Consider the following 17362-nt stretch of genomic DNA (forward strand, 5'->3'; position numbering starts at 1 on the left):
CTACCCACCCCTGACCCCCCACACCTGCCTCTGAGCCAGGATCTCCAGGATCTTCCTCTCCTGGATGGCTGCCTTGTATAAATCTACCTTTCTTCTTCTGTGCACTGCTCGTCCCTCCTCTCTGCACTCTGGCAAATTCTAGCTGGTCATATTTTTCATTCCTTTGAGGCTTTTATTTTCCTCATTTTTCTTCTGAATTAATTCTGCTAAGAGGTTCATATATTTTATTAGTCTTTTTAAATGATAGGACATTTGGTTTGTTGATCATATTTTTTTTTATTTCACTCTTCAATCTATTGTTACTGAGAAGTTTCTTCTAAGAGCAACAATGATCTCCATCCATGCCCAGTTGCCAATCTAATGATTTCATTTTTTAAATTTTACCTGATCTATCCAAAACATTTCCCATTACTGTCTACTCCTTCAATTTTTTTTATTTTACATGCTGTAAAATGCACAAATCTCAGGTATGCAGCTTTATAATGTTTTATAAAGGGAACACACATAACCACTACCCAGAGCAAGATACAGACACAGTTGCTTCCTGGTTGTTAAGATGGTCTTCAGAAAGCTCTGATCAAGAGCTCTCTTAAGACACTTCTACCCCAGAACCAGCCTCTGCCTTCAGCCCTGCCGTGACATTCACATAAAAACCTGGAGGGCCAATCACTGAAGAAAAGCTTAGATAAGTCACTGAACTCCAAGAAATGAATCGTAGGAGATGTGAGGATTTTTCATCAAAGGATGGGAAATACACAATCTAAAGTAAAATTGTTTAAAAGTAAAGGCAGTAATGCATATTACAGAGCCTTTGTGTTTATGCCTCCCCTCTACAACCAAATAAAGATGCTCCCAATCAGGCCTACTGCTCTGTTTCTTATAATTCCTGTGGTCTCTGAAAACTGTCTCTCCATTATACCAGGGTGGAACTTACCCCTTTCTCTCTCAGCTTTGAACCAAAGCAGTCATGTGTCCCCTGCTCTCTCCCTCTCTCCCATCCTCTCAACATTTCCAGAAGGTGATCTTGACATCACAAGTACCCACCCGACTTGCCCAGACCTTTAAATGGAGTGGAAAGCTTATCTCTTCTTTCTAGGGTGACCCTGGCTTTCAGACTCATCAGCCCAACACCCAGTCCCAGGTCAATTACCCACATCCCTGGAGTTTTCTCTATTCAACGTCCTCTGATGTGTCCACATGTCTTTTACTCAAAAGAATGGAGATTTATACAGGATCCTTCAGGGGGAGCTGAAATAGCAGCTTAAGATCAAACATGAACAACAGAGAGTCATGGTGAAAAGTATTGCCACTTTCAAAGATGTCCCACTGGGAGCCTTCTTTCCTCTTTAGGTTTTCTATCATCCTGCTTTTTCCCTGGACACCCCAGCTCCTCTTGGCCTTTGCCCAAAAGCCAAACACTATAACTCCTCCAGAGACGGGCTTTTCTCTGTGCTCTGGCCCCTGAGGTTTTCCAGATTGCAGGAGGAGGCAAATGCTTACTGGATAAAGAATCTTTGTTTCTTCAAGTCCTCAGAGGGTACCTAAGAGTGAGAAGAATGTAGAGTGCATCCTGAAAAGAAAAGAAAACACCTAGATTAGTTAGATTTGTGAAAGCCTGATATGTGCCAAGCACCTTGCTGAAGGCTTTCCCAAAGATGATCTCATTCAATTGTCATAACCCCCTAGAGTAGCTGCCATTATTACATCTTCATTTTATAGATGAAATTGAGGGACAGAGAAGGTCACAAAGCTAGTAAGCCAGAGTCAGGATTTGAATTCTAGCTATCATAATTCATTTCGTTGTTGTAGAACTCTTCACACTGATAGCATACTTAATCTCTCAAAGTCCACTCTGTTGTTCAGTTCAGTTCCTCAGTTCTGCCTGGGAGCTTGAGATGGGCTTCACTGTTTCAATATTTCTCATGACTCTCTATTATAAAGTCCTATTTGAATAAATAAGGAAAATAGAGTGTAAGGGAGTCAGGGAAGATAAGCTTTTCAAACTAAGGGAAGGGCAAAGATATGAAAAGACAAAATATTCTCCAGAGAATAAACCAGAGAAGGTAGAGTGTAGGGTAAGTACTTTAAAAAGTATGAAAATAAATGAGGTCAGGAAATAAATGAGGTGCATGGTTCATATTTTAAAAGTCATGACTTCTGCCTGGGCATCATTGTGGTGCAGAAATAAAGTGAAGAGAAAGAAGCCAACAAGCACAAGATTTAAAATTAATTTTTTAATGGCAAAGGATGTAGAGACATATGGAAATATGAAAAATCAGGAGTTGATGCTACCTGCTCCCAGTGCCCCAGGACCTCGGGGGAGACATAGTTACTAGTGATGGTGATTGGTGAGAGGCCTTTCTTTCCTTTGGGGGGCGGGGGAGGTGGGTGATTAAAGTCCAATTTACTAGGCTTATCATCTATTAGAAGGTCCAGTCTTCAAACCTGTGAGAGAACTAGTCCCCAAAACTGCTGTACTTAAATGTTCTAACTCTTTAGGATAATTCAGAGAACAGGCCAGAGCGTAAGCATAAATAAACAACAATGTGGAATATTGATAGGAAAAGTGGGCAATCAGATGAAGGCAAAGGAGGTGCCACCTAAATAGCCCCAGCATGATGTGAGGCTAAGCTGTGACAGTGCCAGTGGGACAGATGGACCACTTCCCCCTGGGATTCAACCTGCCTCCTGCTAAGGCATTAATGGCACGAGTGGATCCTCATGAACAGGGTGTGGCCTTAAACTCACCACACCCAGTACCATGGCAGAAGGGTTTCAAGAGGAAGAAGAAGCATTCCCAAAAGGGTGGCCACTCAAGATAACAGAATAATGATACAGAGAAAAGGTATTCTCTACAGAAGCAAGAGCTTTCAACATCTTTGATTTCCCACCCTTTGGAATATAATAAGAAAGACTAAATCTACAACTCACTAGGCCAAAGCTTTATTCGAACACGCCACCTAGGCGTAAGGGCCAGTGTCAGGCTTGTATGTAGGTGTGTTTGCATTTGTACATAAGCGTACATGCAAGTAAGTGTTGACACACATCCACTTTCAATCACACAGCCCTTTTTGCTCGAGCTGCTTTTCATTAGGACTCCAGGGAAGAATTTCACTTTGTGGCACGAGGACCCAGCCACAATACCACCCAATGAAAACAGTCTGCAAGATTTCAGTTACTTCTTCACAAAAAGTGTCTCTTTATTATAAAAGATGGCCAAATTTTCCATTCAGCAGAATAATTCTCCTTAGAGTTGGGTCAGTGTAACAAGTCTCTTGAGGTCAGGATTTAGATAGAGACACATCAATTTCTTACGATCTTTGGCCTTCTGTCATGAGACTCTTTACTTCCAACTCCCTACATGCATCCTTCCTTAAGGTGTCCATTGCTAGACAGCTAACCAATAAATGCAAACAACATTTAAGTGAGCATTTAATTTGACTTTCCAAATTTATGTTTCTCATATATTTATTTTATATTTCAATGAAAAGCAGCACTAAAAATGAGAAAGTGAATATATTTTTGTTATATCTGTTCACATTGCATCTCATTACATTTTACTTATGTTTTAGTCTTAATATTGATTATATTTTAAAATTATGACTTCTATTACATCTGTTTCATGGTTTCTTTTTTTCATGGGTTTGTTTTTTTGTTTTTGTTTTTTGTTTTTTGTTTGTTTTAATTGATTTCAGACATAAGAATCAGGAAAGCTAAACACCATGATGGAATGATGAAATGGAAATTAGAGGAATTAGAAGAAATGTGACTATAATTGGAACCCTAAGTGATCATACATTTTAGATACCCCAGTCATGGGGCAAGTAATTGGAATACCCAAAGCAAAACCAGAAGTCACTTTTGTGGTTGTTACGTAGTGGTCTTTCCTCTGCACTTGACTACTGCCTTTTGTATCATGCCCAATGATAGTGCTTTGCATACCCAAAGCCCAATAATCTCAACGTCTTCTTGCCTGCTTTGTTTAATGTGTTATGGAGTTTGTAATCAGACTTGGAATGAATCCAGCTCTGCCCTTTGTCATCCCTCTGGGAAGGGAACACTGAGAGGAGACTGCTTTGTTGATCTGTGCGCTCCCAGTTCCGGGAATAGGGGGACAGCTAATGTCCGCTGTGTTGGAAATATTAAATGCACAACCATTCAGACCTTGAGGAAAAGGCCTTTCAGCTCTTTCATAGTTAAGGGAAATGAGGATCAGAGAAAGAGTATCTAGAGGTTTTTTTTTAAAGGCTTAATTTTTAATTTTTACCTCTTATAAACTGAGTTACCTTGGGCAATTAATTGTTTTACCACTTCTGGGAATGTCAATTTCATCTGAAATTTAGGGAGAGTAATTCCTGCCCTTTCAGTGTAGTTATAGAATCACGTTAGTAATTTTCAATTCATAGAAGTTAAGTAGCTCAGTGCTTTATATATATTATCTGTTTTCTACCTGGAAGGTAAAGCCAATGTTCCTATAAATGCTAGAACTCATAACTTTATCTTGCTGTGTGACCCATTCACAAAAGCACATTATGATCAGGGATCCTCCAGGTGGACCCAGGGGGTAAGGAGTGTTTCTGTGAGAAAGAGAAGGTGTTTCTTTCCATGGAGCCCTCACAAGTTTCAGGCCACTCGATGGGATCAGGCCTGCAGAGAAAATGCGAGAACAATGTTGAGATGTGGTCATTTTGTCTCATTTCCTTCACTGAGCTGATATTTTTCCAGGCCACGTTCTTTCATAAGTGGAATTCCCCATACCAGTCAGGCATATAGTTCAGGGTTTTTTTCTAGAATATTTCATGCTTTATTAGTACATGCAGCTTTAGTAGCATCTTGATTATTAAAAGCTTATATCAAAAAATGCTTTTCTTGAAGCTCAGACCATTTTAAAGAAATGACTTCAGATATTTATTTATTTACTTTAAAATATATTTTTTATTGATTTCAGAAGAAGAAAGAGGGAGAGGAAGAAAGAAACATCAATGATGAGAGAGAATCATTGATCAGCTGCCTCCTGCTCGCTCCTTACTGGGATCAAGCCCGCAACCCAGGCACATGCCCTGACTGGGAATCTAACCGTGACCTCCTGGGTGATAGGTCAGTGTTCAATCACTGAGCCACGCTGGCTAGGCTGACCTCAGATTTTTAGGACTTATATTAAAGCATGCACAGAAAACAGAGTAGAGAGTATTATATAACACCACATTATAACTCCAATCAAACCATTTGATCTAGGCAGCTTAAACTTTGTGTGCAGTATAAAGCAAGAGTATCCTGTCCTATTTCCTCATGTGTCAAATGTGAATACTATCTACCTCATAAGATGTCAGGACGTCTGTAAGAATTACATGAAATGTAATTGTTGAATAAACATTAATTGCTATTTCTGTTACTGATACTGTCCTTGTTTTACCTTCCATGGCTCAAATATCCTATAGTTATTAAACAAATATCTTTTACTCTTAGAATTCAGAGCTGTACATTCTTAGCATTCCTTTAGAATTATTAAAGCTGGAGACCACTGGGCCTAGCATCTCAGACTTCTTGAAGTTCCCATTTGGAAAGCTGCCCATATTTAAACACATGCACTTATTTGAGAGAGGGAGAAGGAGTAGTCATCTGATCTTAGTTTGTATCTTCAGGATTTGAAGGAGCCGCTCTCGGATCTGCTTAGTGCGGACAGCATAGACAATGGGATTGAGGATTGGAGGAATGAGGAGGTAGAAGTTGGCCAACAGAGTGTGGATTGGAGGAGGCACCTGGTGACCAAATCGATGAATGAGGGAGGAGACGGCAATGGGAACATAAAAGATCAGAATTGCACAGATGTGAGAACCACATGTCCCCAGGGTTTTAAGCCTGGCCTCAGGGGTGGCCAGCCCCATCACAGCTCTGAAAATCATCACATAGGAGGCAGTAATGGCCATTGAGTCCAGGATCAGCACCAGAAAGCCAATGCTCAGCCCATAGACATTATTGATCCTGCTGTCACCGCATGCCAAGGTGACCACAGCCATGTGCTCACAGTAGGAGTGCATGATGACTCGGGCTTTGTAAAGAGGCAGCTGCAAGCGGATCATCATAGGCAGAGGTCCAATGTAGAGTATACCCCGGAGGAGGGCAGCCAGTCCCAAACGTCCCACCATAGTATGAGTGAGCACTGTGGTATGACGCAGTGGGTCACAGATGGCTACATAGCGGTCAAAAGCCATAGCAAGAAAAATGCCTGACTCAACTGTGGCAAAGCAGTGAATGAGAAACATTTGGGTCAAGCAGGCATCCAGGCCAATGTCACCAGCACCAAACCAGAAGATTCCCAGCAGTTTGGGCATGGTGGAAGTGGAGAGAACCAGGTCAATGACAGCCAGCATGCACAGGAAGAAGTACATGGGCTGGTGCAGGCTGCGCTCTACTCTTACCACAGCCAGAATGGTGATATTCCCCACCACAGCCACCAGGTACATGGAGCTGAAGGGGATGGAGAGCCAGATGTGCAGAGACTCCAGCCCTGGGATGCCAGTGAGCTGGAAGGATCTGGGTACCGAGCAGACATTATGAAAATTGAGCATAGCTATTCATAAATGAACCTTCTCACTTGGGCCCCAAAATGTAGTAGAACTTTTTTTTCTAGAAATAAAAGACAAGAGGATTTTATTCTTAAGTCCTATAATAAAGAATAGGATCATTGATAAGATTCTATAAACGTCTTTCTCAGAGGAAATTACAAAATGTCACAGTGTAGGCGTCATATTATTGTTATTATAGTACTCACAATTTTACCAAGCACAGGCCAAAATACATATTTGATGAAACAGCTGAGCATCTTCTTGTAATATATTCTCAAGGAGTAATGTTCTTGCATCAATGAATGAAATGACCTAAGGCAGACAGGTACCTATTCAGTCATTTAACTCTTCAGGACTGTGTAGTATCTCTCAGGATCATATTTGGTTTCAAAGTGAGGACTCCTTGAAAGAAGAGACACATTAATGCTGAGAAATACAAATAGCAGTTAATTTTATTCAGCACTTATTATGTCATGTCATTTTTACAGTGTATATTTTTTTCAGGGTCTAAGCGATACCAAGCTGTGTTCCTATGTATATTGCAGGAATGTCAAGTAAGGGAAGAAGCTTTGTCTTCCACATTTTGAACCGAGTTGGGTTGAACAGAGCAGAGTAGTCAGTAGTCTGGGCTTTAGAATTTTCCAGATACGGTGTCATCAGATCTTGGTAATAGGAGTTTAGACAAGTTACTTTATCTCATTAGATAAATACAACTGACTTTATTCCACAACAGACTTAAACCACTGTGACCTAGAGAAGTCATTAAATGCATTCTCATTTAATCTGACACAATAACACCAAGCATTATATCTTTTTAGAATAATGTGTAAAACACAAAATATATCCAATCAACTTCAAAGAACTCTGGAATGTCTATCTCTGAAGGGAGCCATAATGCTGGGAGGATGGCAACCTATGTAAGTCTGTTGTTTTGACTTTATCCCACAAAATTCCTCTCCATAAGCTGTGTTTTGCCCATCTCAAGGTTCTCATAGATCACTACAAATAGAAATAGAGACAGTGTTGGCAGTAGCCGTAAAGTGGAATACTTACTCAGGCATAAGAAAAGATGAAATACTGCCATTTGTGAATATCATGCTAAGCAAAATAACTCGGACAGAAAAAGTTAAGAACAATAAAAGGGGACTTGTCTATTTTACCCTTACCAGTTATGAACTGGCTTTTATAACTTGATGTTATACTTAGCAAAGGCGTAATCATGTGGAGAATGTTGTTTTACTCCAGGAAAACAAGAGTCCCTGAAGTGGAAAAATAGGCAGGACTTGCCAAGTGACTATGCCTTCTGTTCCCATCCTTGTAGAAATTACTCTCCTGTTAGTGAGGAAACTGTGTGAAGAGTTTTTCTTCCCTTCTGATGCCATTTGTGTCCCATCACTACTGAGTCACAACCAGGGGCAGTTGCTCCTTTCTAGATTTGGACCTAAAAGTCATGTTGTAGAAGGATCTCACACCCCAAATTAAATATGAGGCTAAATGTATGCATAATGAATTATGGGCGTATGAGTTCTCTTGAAAGCAATCAGGCCTCAGACCTCTACTACATCACAGACATTATTAGATTCAAGTCAAATATCCTCAATCCTCTGAACTGGCCTCAAGGAGGTGGATTTTATTTTTACCCCTTATCTCTCACTTTCCTTCCCCATATTTGAAAATACTAGTATACAGGGCTGTCTTCCTGGATGGTTATGTCATCTCCTTTAATCTCTTCCTCTGCCTGTCCATCTCCTAGAACACATCATGAAGCTGAAAAGGCACTCACAACCAGAGAGATGTCCGTCAGCTGCTAGATGGGGGTAGGCTGAGCATTGGTGACCACCATTCTTCCCTATGATCCCAACACTCCTTAACTTATGTCTTCCTAGTCAGAGCAGCCCTCACACCTTAAACACAACAGAAGGAGGCTACTGTACCTCCTTTTCAAGGTTACTGTGAAGGTGTAAGGAATCACGGAAGGACAACCTCCCACCTGAGTTCTACCCAGATACATTTGCCAACCTCAACCATGGCGTTTACCATTCCTCATCCTGCCTACTACCTTCCAACAAGGCTGAATTTTGTCCATTTCCTATCGGCATCATGGTCTTCTGCCTCTGAGAATTACCTATGTCCTTTCCTGATGTTGAAATATTCTCATCTTCTTCACCTGGCTAATCCTTACGTATGCACCTTGCCACCACTTAGATGTCACCTTTAAATAGCCTGCTCCAACACTTACTCTCTGCTTGGTACCTGTCTTTGTACTGCACATGTAATGTTCTGAATTGCCTGATGATATGCATGTTTCCCCAAACAGAATATGTTCCATAAGAACAGAAAGCATGCCTTATCTTTTTCTTTAGTGTAATCCCTGTGCTAACACAGTGCCTACCTATGTTGAATGAGAAGAAAATATTGTGCCTACTTAAAGCACCCGGAGATGTTTTCAGAGGGACTTGAACTGCTGTTAGTAGATTAGAGGCCTTTTCAGCCTCCTTGTGTTTGGCTCTGTGGACTCCACCCCTTTTCAGTCCCACTCTGAGAGAATTTCTTCCTTCTCAATCTTATTTTGGAGACTTATACAGGAGCACAACCTAAGTGTCCCAATCTGTTCATCCTTACAGCCTGTGAACTCTTCCTGATGACCCCTGTTTCTTTCCTCAATTCCCCTTTATAAGATGCTCTTACCTGGGCTAGGTAGTGTCAGAGAACAAGAGCCTGGGGTTCTGCAAATACCTCTGAGGCCTGGCACTTATAAGCATTCTATTCAGGGCTTGAGAGAATTCCACCTGGACTCATAACCTTCTCACTTCCCTCAGTGGAGAAGGAAATAGCAGGCTTTGTCCCAGAAGGATGGACACAAAACCTAAATTTAGGCACAGCTATCCCTACCACATCAGGGTTGGTCCTGAGAGGTCTAAGGAGACAGACCTAATTGAGTCTAATCCCTTGGGTCCAACTCCTGCTCTCCCTTGTTGCTGGCCTCCCTGGGGTCTGAAGCTATTCTAAGGACACCAAATAGAAATCAGAAAGGCCTTTCTAGAGGAGGGATGCAGAATATCCCCGAGACTAGATCTCAGCCTCGCAGTAAGTCTCTAATGAAATTTGATATCCTTACAGCACTTGAAGTTGATGGTAGAGTCTTGAACTAATGTTAAGACAAATCAATGGCTATTCCCTAAAAACTAGATAGGGCAGACTTTTTCCCTAGTTTGGTTTACATTGTGAGGAAAGGACCTGGTGGTCTTGTGGGTTGAGCAGTGCATCTCCCTTACATCTTAACCTAACCTTCCCAACCTAACATTCCATTCTGCAGAAAGAAGAGAAGCCAAACTGAGAGAGCAGTTTCTTTTGTTGTTTCCTAATAGGATGCTCATGGGTTGTTGGGGCATCACGCTTTAGGACGCATGTTAAGACATGGCCTTTGAAGCACCAAAGGTTTAAGTTTGCAAGCCAACATGGCTACATGCATACCCACTATGTAACTTTGAGAATAAAGTGGGAATAATGCCTGTCTCTGGGTAGCTCTTATAATTGAGTTTTTATTCATTGACCCAGTCCATACTGTATGGAAAGGGGCTAGAAAGAAGACAAATGTATTAGATGCTTAATAAACAGCATCCTTGTTGCCAACATGACTGCTGTTGTTTTTGTGTCTTTGAGAGAGATTAGCTCTCACAAGCCTAGAAGAGACATCCTAATGGTCTTTTTCAGATAAGGAGCCCATATCTGAGAAGGAGCTAATGCATTAGAATCAGTACCGAAAGGATCTCATTTTCACCTCCAACACCCCTTTCAGAGGATCTTACTTCTCTAGCACCTCAGGAAAAGATAGAAATTTCTAGAAGCTTTCTACCTGCTCCCCAACCTTAAATTTTACATTCTATGTAAATCTGCTTACAGTTGCTGCAATATACATGGTTATTTCTTCTTTTAATGCCTGTGTACATGTTATACCCTCAGTCAAGTAACATAGGAATGCCATTCCATACAGATTCATATCTAGCTTTTGAAACATGGTTCAGTAATCACCTCCACCAACTGAACTCTGCCTTTAAATTGAAAGTGTAATAGGTAAGCTAGGATTTTTAGTACCTGGATGTCTTGTGTAATATTAAAAATGATAAGTATTCAAAAGTCAAGTCAATTAGACTTGAATTATTTTGTTAAAGGTTTATGTAGTAAGGTTTCTTCCTTTAATAATTTGACTTTATGGGCCAACTCTCAAGACAACCATGAAATTAACCAGTCAGAGAAAGACAACTACCATATGATTTCACTTATATGTGAAAACTAATGAACAGAATAAACAATATAGAAATGGACTCATAGATACAAAGAAAAAAATTGATGGTTCCCAGAGGGTATGGGGCTTGGGGCACTGGGTGAAAAAAGGTGAAGGGATTAAGCAATACAATTTGGTAGTTGCAGAAGAGCCACAGAGATGTGGTCTGCAGCATAGGGAATATAGTCAATAATGTCAAGATAACTGGGTCTGAGTGATCCACTTCTAGGAATATATATTAAGAAACCCAAAACACCAATCAGAAAGAATATATGCACTCCTATGTTCTTAGCAGTGCAATTTACAATAGCTAAGATCTGAAAACAGCCCAAGTGTCCTTCAGTAGATGCATGGATATAAAAAGCTCTGGTACATTTATTCCATGGGATACTATGCAGCAGTAAAAAAGAAGAATCTCTTACCCTTTGAGATGCTAAGTGAAATAAGTCAGTCAGAGAAAGACAAATATCCCATGATCTCACTTATATGTGGAATCTAAGTAACAAAATAAACTGATGAACAGAGTGAATCCAGAGACATGGAAGCATGGAACAGTGTGTGAAATCTCAGAGAGAAGGCGGGGCAGAGTGGGTGGGTGGGTGGGTGGGTGGAAGGTAATCAACAAAAGACCTTGTATGCATATATGCATAACCCATGGGTACAGACAATAGGGTGCTGAAGGCCTGGGGTGGGGGGTGGAGGCAGGCTGGAGGGGGTCATTGAGGGGGGGGGGAGGAGACAAATGTAATACTTTCAACAATAAAGAATTATTTTGAAGAAGGAGAAGGAGAAGGGGGAGAGGAGGAGGAAAAGAAGGAGGAGGAGGAGGAGGAGGAGGAGGAGGAGGAGGAGGAAGAAGAGGAGAAGAAGGAGGAGAGGGAGAGGGAGAGGGAGAGGGAGAGGGAGAGGGAAATGAGAAGGAGAGAAGCTGAAAAGAAAAGATAATTGTGTCTGGCCCGGTGGGTGCTTGGGTCAGCAGGGGGCCATGCTTTAGACTGCATGGTTTTCCAACCCCTTTATTGTACATCTGCAATTTGTGTGGAATGGTATTGAATGTAAATTGTGGTCAAAAAATTAAAAAAAATAAACAAACAAACAAATCAACACCCCAGGGGGAAAAAAGGACAACCCTTTAAAACTGATAGAGAGCTATGCATATTAAATATGCATAAGAACATTAAATTAACCCCTATGTTCATAGCAGCACAATTCACCATAGCTAAGATCTGGAAACAGCCTAAGTGCCCATCAGTAGATGAATGGATTAGAAAACTGTGGTACATCTACACGATGGAATACTATGCTGCTCTAAAAAGGAAGGAACTCTTACCATTTGCAACGTCATGGATGGAACTGGAGAGCATTATGCTAAGTGAAATAAGCCAGTCAATGAAGGAAACATACCACATGATCTCACTCATTCATGGATAATAGAGACCATTATAAACTTTTGAACAATAATAGATACAGAGGCAGAGCTGCCTCAAACAGATTGTCAAACTGCAGCGGGAAGGCCGGGGAGGGTTGGGGGGCAGGAGGTAGGGGGGTAAGAGATCAACTAAAGGACTTGTATGCATGCATATAAGCATAACCAGTGGACATAAGACATTGGGGGGTAGGGGAGGCTAGGGGACTGTCTAGGGTGGGGGGATAAAATGGACACATATGTAATACCCTTTGTAATACTTTAAGCAATAAAAAAAGAACATTAAATTAATGTTCCCCATAGAATAATATCTTAAATCTATAGTAAACAAATCAAGTGCATATTCAGCCTTGAAAGAGATGAACCAGAAACATGGGCCATGTTCATTCTAACACTGTCCAGGAGTGGGTGTCCTAGTCCAAAGTTGAGACACCAATGGAAAACCTCAAACTTCGTGTTATTAAAATATCTTAATCCTTCATTTGAATGTGCCGAGTCAGCTTATTTTTCTTAATTTTTATTGTTGAAAGTATTACATATGTACCTCTTTTTCCCCACCCCAGGCCTTCATCACCCTATTGTCTGTGTCCGTGGGTTATGCATATATGTATGCAAGTTCATTGGTTGATTTCTTCCCACCCACCCCCCAGCCCCTGCAACTCAGCTTTATGTCTTCCTTCAATCAACCCTGTCTTACAGCTTGGCATCCCACGTAGGTCAATCGAGGTGAAAACAACTTGCTGCTCAGGCCAGCATAATGATTCCAGGGCCTTACTGTGGTCATTATTAGACAATGCATACTAGTATGTGTATCAAATCATCACATTGTATACCTTAAACTTACATAATGTTATATGCCAATTGTATCTCAACAAACCTGGAGTGGAGGGTGGCTTTAAATCAGACTTACCTCCTCTAGCCTACATCGAAATCTCTATGTCCTTCCAATTCTGCCTAAGACTTTATCCCTTTAACTTGGGTCTGCACCAGGGAAAGAGCAATAATCTCCTAGAATTTTAAGGTGTGTTGAAACGTATTTCCCAGAAATGGTCAGAAAATAGAATCTGGAGCTTAATGGAAAGAGCAACCACAAAAAGCATTTTGTTAACAGTTAAAGAACAATCCATTTTGCTCTCTAAACATGGCACCTGAGGAGCAGAGATGAGAATGATAGGAAAGATGGACAAGGGCCATTATAAGGCTGGTGAGGAGCTGAAATAAGATGTCAAGGCCTGGCAACAAGGGTACAGAAGAAAGAAAGCTCTGTATGAATAATTAGAAAATCTGCTTGAGGGTTCTCATAAATCAAGATGGAGTCTTACAAATTGCTAACAGTGATTATAAAAGGACCTCCTTGAATGTATGTCAGAACTTTTCTATAGAAAACATTAAATCTTTCCCATGTTTTCAGAAAAAAAATTGAGAAGAGAAACTGTTCAAAATAAATACATTAGATAAAAATTGTTCAAATGTTGACCTGTTCACGCTCTGTAGAAATGAAAACAATTTTCTGTTCTGCTCATCTATATAGTGGATATTTTAAAATTACTACAGGGCAATTTAGCAAATGAACTCACTGAATGCTGGGTTAAACACAGCTGGGCAAATACTTTTGAAAAGCAACTTGACAGTAGAATTCATGAGACCTGCACAATGGTCGATAATTTTCCCTGGGATTCTAGCCTAAAGTTGAGCAGAAAAAGGCTATTGACCAATACGTCTGTGCCACTTGCTATAGTGGGACAACTGAAACTATACTCGCACTATTCTGGGAAGTATAAGTTAAAGTAACCACAGATATGGACACACAAACCATTATAACTTGTGATTATAAATATTTTTAAGTAAACACGAATTTAAAAAAAAACTAGAAGCAGAATGAAAAAATACAGTGTTGATGAAGTTTGTATTTAATCTCTTCTTTATTTGTGTAGCCTAGAGTTGATATTAACAGTTTTTAAATGGTAAAAACAATGACAACAAAATTTAAGTTTTCATATTGGTTATACTAGTATCTGATGCCCCTCCCCAACCCCACCCCCCCTTCTCTTATGAACTTTTCCAACTTCAAGACTTCCCTCGTGAAATCTTTAAAAACCTCAGGCTTAGGGAGAGAAGAGTGACCTGGGGCCAGCCAAGAACTCCATCAGGAGAATAGAAACGTAAGTTTATAATCTAGTCCTGGGAGGTGGAATGGGATAAGGAGTGAAAATTGCTCCCAAGGAGAGTAACTGAAGATCCAGAGGGAAGGGCACAGGTTTCTCTATGCACCCCTTGGGAAATAACTGTCTATTTTCAGCATCTGGATAAAGAGGGAGGGACACCAGAGAAAAGAGTGAAGAGATCGGAGCCATGGCCTCCCCCTGGCTTGTGAACTAAATGCATTCAAACATTCTGACAAGGTGACCACTGTAAGAAACAAAGCCTACAGCTCTGTGGACAGCACCTAATGGGTAAGTATATCCCAGAGATGGAACCAAAGTCATTGGAAACACTCCAATTTTCAGAAACTACATTTGTCTTTTGGTCTATCCAGGGCTTAACTTCTTCACAGTTCTGTTCAAAAGCTGAGGAAATAAGTTGGTCAAAATTTGGCCTGGATTATGAATCAAGGAAGAGGAAAAACCCCAAGGTTTTCTCAATGCTTTGTTGCCTAGTGCTCTCCATAACACAAGAGAAAAGACTGGACTATTCCAGCCCGATGTGACCTCTCGCATTCTGCTCCAGTCAGGCAAAATCTGCTGAGCTGATCCTTACACGATAAACAGGTCTCTTCATTAATTATATCCGTGTCTAAAGGCCTATTCATAGAGCTGGGAAAGAAGGATAGCACTGTGTCTGTTTTCTGCGGAAGAGGGCAAAGAACCGAGGGGAGGGATCAGTTAGGAAGGGAATGCACTTAACATCTGACCTTCTGTGTGTGTGCGCACACACACACACACACTTCACTTAATACATGAAGCATCTTTAATGTAGCTACCCCTCCCTTCATTTCAGACAGGGAAATAGAATAGAAAACCGAGGCAGAGAGATTACATTCCCTAAGTCATGCAGCCAGAAATAGTGGAGTTAGTATGTGAACCTAAGTGGGTATCACTTCTAATCCATGTTTATTTCATCAGAACAAAACATCTCTCAGGAACCTCAGACCCACCATCAGAATGCTTCTTCCAGGACTTGAAGGAACGTTACTAGTGTCCAGGAACATTATTAGTGCCCTTATGTAGGCTGACACAGAAAACATTTCTCTGAAATATTCTAGGTGAAGTAACACAACTTAGGTGCCACAATCTAGATCAAACCACCATTCAAGATGCCAGTTATAAATTTGGTGGATTTTATTTTTATACGTATGTTCACATTCTCATTTTCCCAGCCTAAGACAGTTTCACTGATTAAACTGGGTCTGGCACAAATCTAAGTTATACATCTGGGTTTAACTCAATCCTACGAACATTGATTCTTTTGTAATGAGTAGCCATAGACCTACCTTAACATTGAGTAACTAGGCCCCTTTCTGCTTTAGGATGGTGGTTCATCACAATATTTTCAGAGACCACTTCAAATATTCTCCCTGTTAGGAGATAAAATTGTCTATTAACTACTGTTCCCCTTAAATCTCTGTTCCATCAATACAATTCCTGGACTTCTAAGGCATCCTTAAACCTGTTCCATGAAACAGAGAAACACAGGAAACTATTCCAACTTGTAGAATGTAAATTTCTGGTCTACTCCCCTTAGTGAACAGTAGAATCCAGGGAAAGGAAGCTGTTGCTATGTGCCAAGAGTCTCACGTCTACGTTGTTTTTTCTTTATACTTATTCTTTACAGTTGGTATTCTCCCCATTTTTCATAATAAAATGACTTGGACTTAAGAGGCTAGACAGTTCCCAAACACCGAGTAAGATGAAGCTCTGGAGAGGGAACACTTGTTTAGAAGACGGTAAAGCTGGTGCCCTGAGCTGGTGCTGCCTCCCAAGACCTCTTTCCCTTTCCTATCTTACCCTGTGGATTCACAGAAACTTCTATTTGATCCCGAGGAAATGACTTCATACATGTATTTCCTCATTGGCATATTAAGTTCCCAATTTCACAGAATTGTAAAGTAGGAGTTAATATAAGAGAACACTTATGAACCATTTTTAAATTTATAAAACTTTCATTTTTTTCTAATACCCAAAGCCTGAACCAGAAGTAAGAAAACATATAAAAAAAAAAAAACCCTTAAAATTGTGTTGGTGCATGAATTAAGAATTCATGAGGTTGCATGGGGGCATTTCTTATGCTTATTTGCTATGAAAATATAATTGCTATTTATGTTTTAGACAAGAATACTTGAAATGTGCATGGCTTATTTGAGACAATTGGGGAGAATGCATTGCCTATTGGCCACTTACTCTTGTATAGGCTAGAGATAAAAAAAAAAAAAAAGAAGGCTCTGTAGAGGAGAGGTGATCTGGGACGGTCCTTGAAGAATGGAGGAAATTTGCCTGGATAAGGGTCCAGAAGGTCGTGAAACCTGTCAGCAAAAATATGGCTATTTGAAGGCACGATGGTGAGTGTGATCATGGGGAGTCTGAGACTTGACTCTGCTGAGTATCTGGTGGAAAGCATGAGGATGTCAAGCCCAAGGCAGAGGAGGATGCAAATTAGACCCTCGGATTCTGCACCCCAATGCTGTGAAGCAACAGGAGCCATCATTAGATCCTTAGCAAGAGGTACCTGAAGGGCAGAAGAGCAAGGAGTTGGGCAGGTGGTGGCCAGTGCTTTCATGCTGACCTCTTTGTCTCTTCAAAGAGTAGAAAACAGTCAACAGGACCCTTTTCACTGATCACACACTTCTTGGTCTCTGTCAGTCTATTCTTTTTTTTTTATCACTATCATCAGATAATGGGACAAAAATGTCCAGTGAGATTTGCTCATAAAAAGATACACCTCTTCTTTTATCTACCTCAAATTATATACAATGCCCAGATTCTCGGAAAGTTTAATAGGGTCTGTCCTTACACTAAACCTTTCTTAAGGAACTTTATCTGTTCATCATCTTTTTAACCATGAAATCCGGGCAACCTTAAATGAGAGAGC

At 40.6% G+C, this 17362-nt stretch overlaps 1 protein-coding gene across 1 annotated transcript in view; it reads right to left on the reverse strand.

Annotated features, from left to right (window-relative positions):
• The window catches only part of LOC308525481 (olfactory receptor 51D1-like), a gene marked incomplete at both ends in the record, with an annotated part of 34390 nt that extends 27821 nt beyond the window's left edge, over window positions 1–6569 (reverse strand). The window contains one exon of the mRNA XM_081100295.1: window positions 5619–6569. Coding sequence (XP_080956421.1) covers window positions 5619–6569 — 951 coding nt within the window. The remainder of the gene's footprint in view (window positions 1–5618) is intronic.
• Between the last annotated feature and the right edge of the window lie 10793 nt (window positions 6570–17362).

Source organism: Myotis nattereri (genome assembly GCF_964212035.1).
Source record: "Myotis nattereri genome assembly, chromosome: 9".
In the NCBI taxonomy this organism is placed as follows: Eukaryota; Metazoa; Chordata; class Mammalia; order Chiroptera; family Vespertilionidae; genus Myotis; species Myotis nattereri.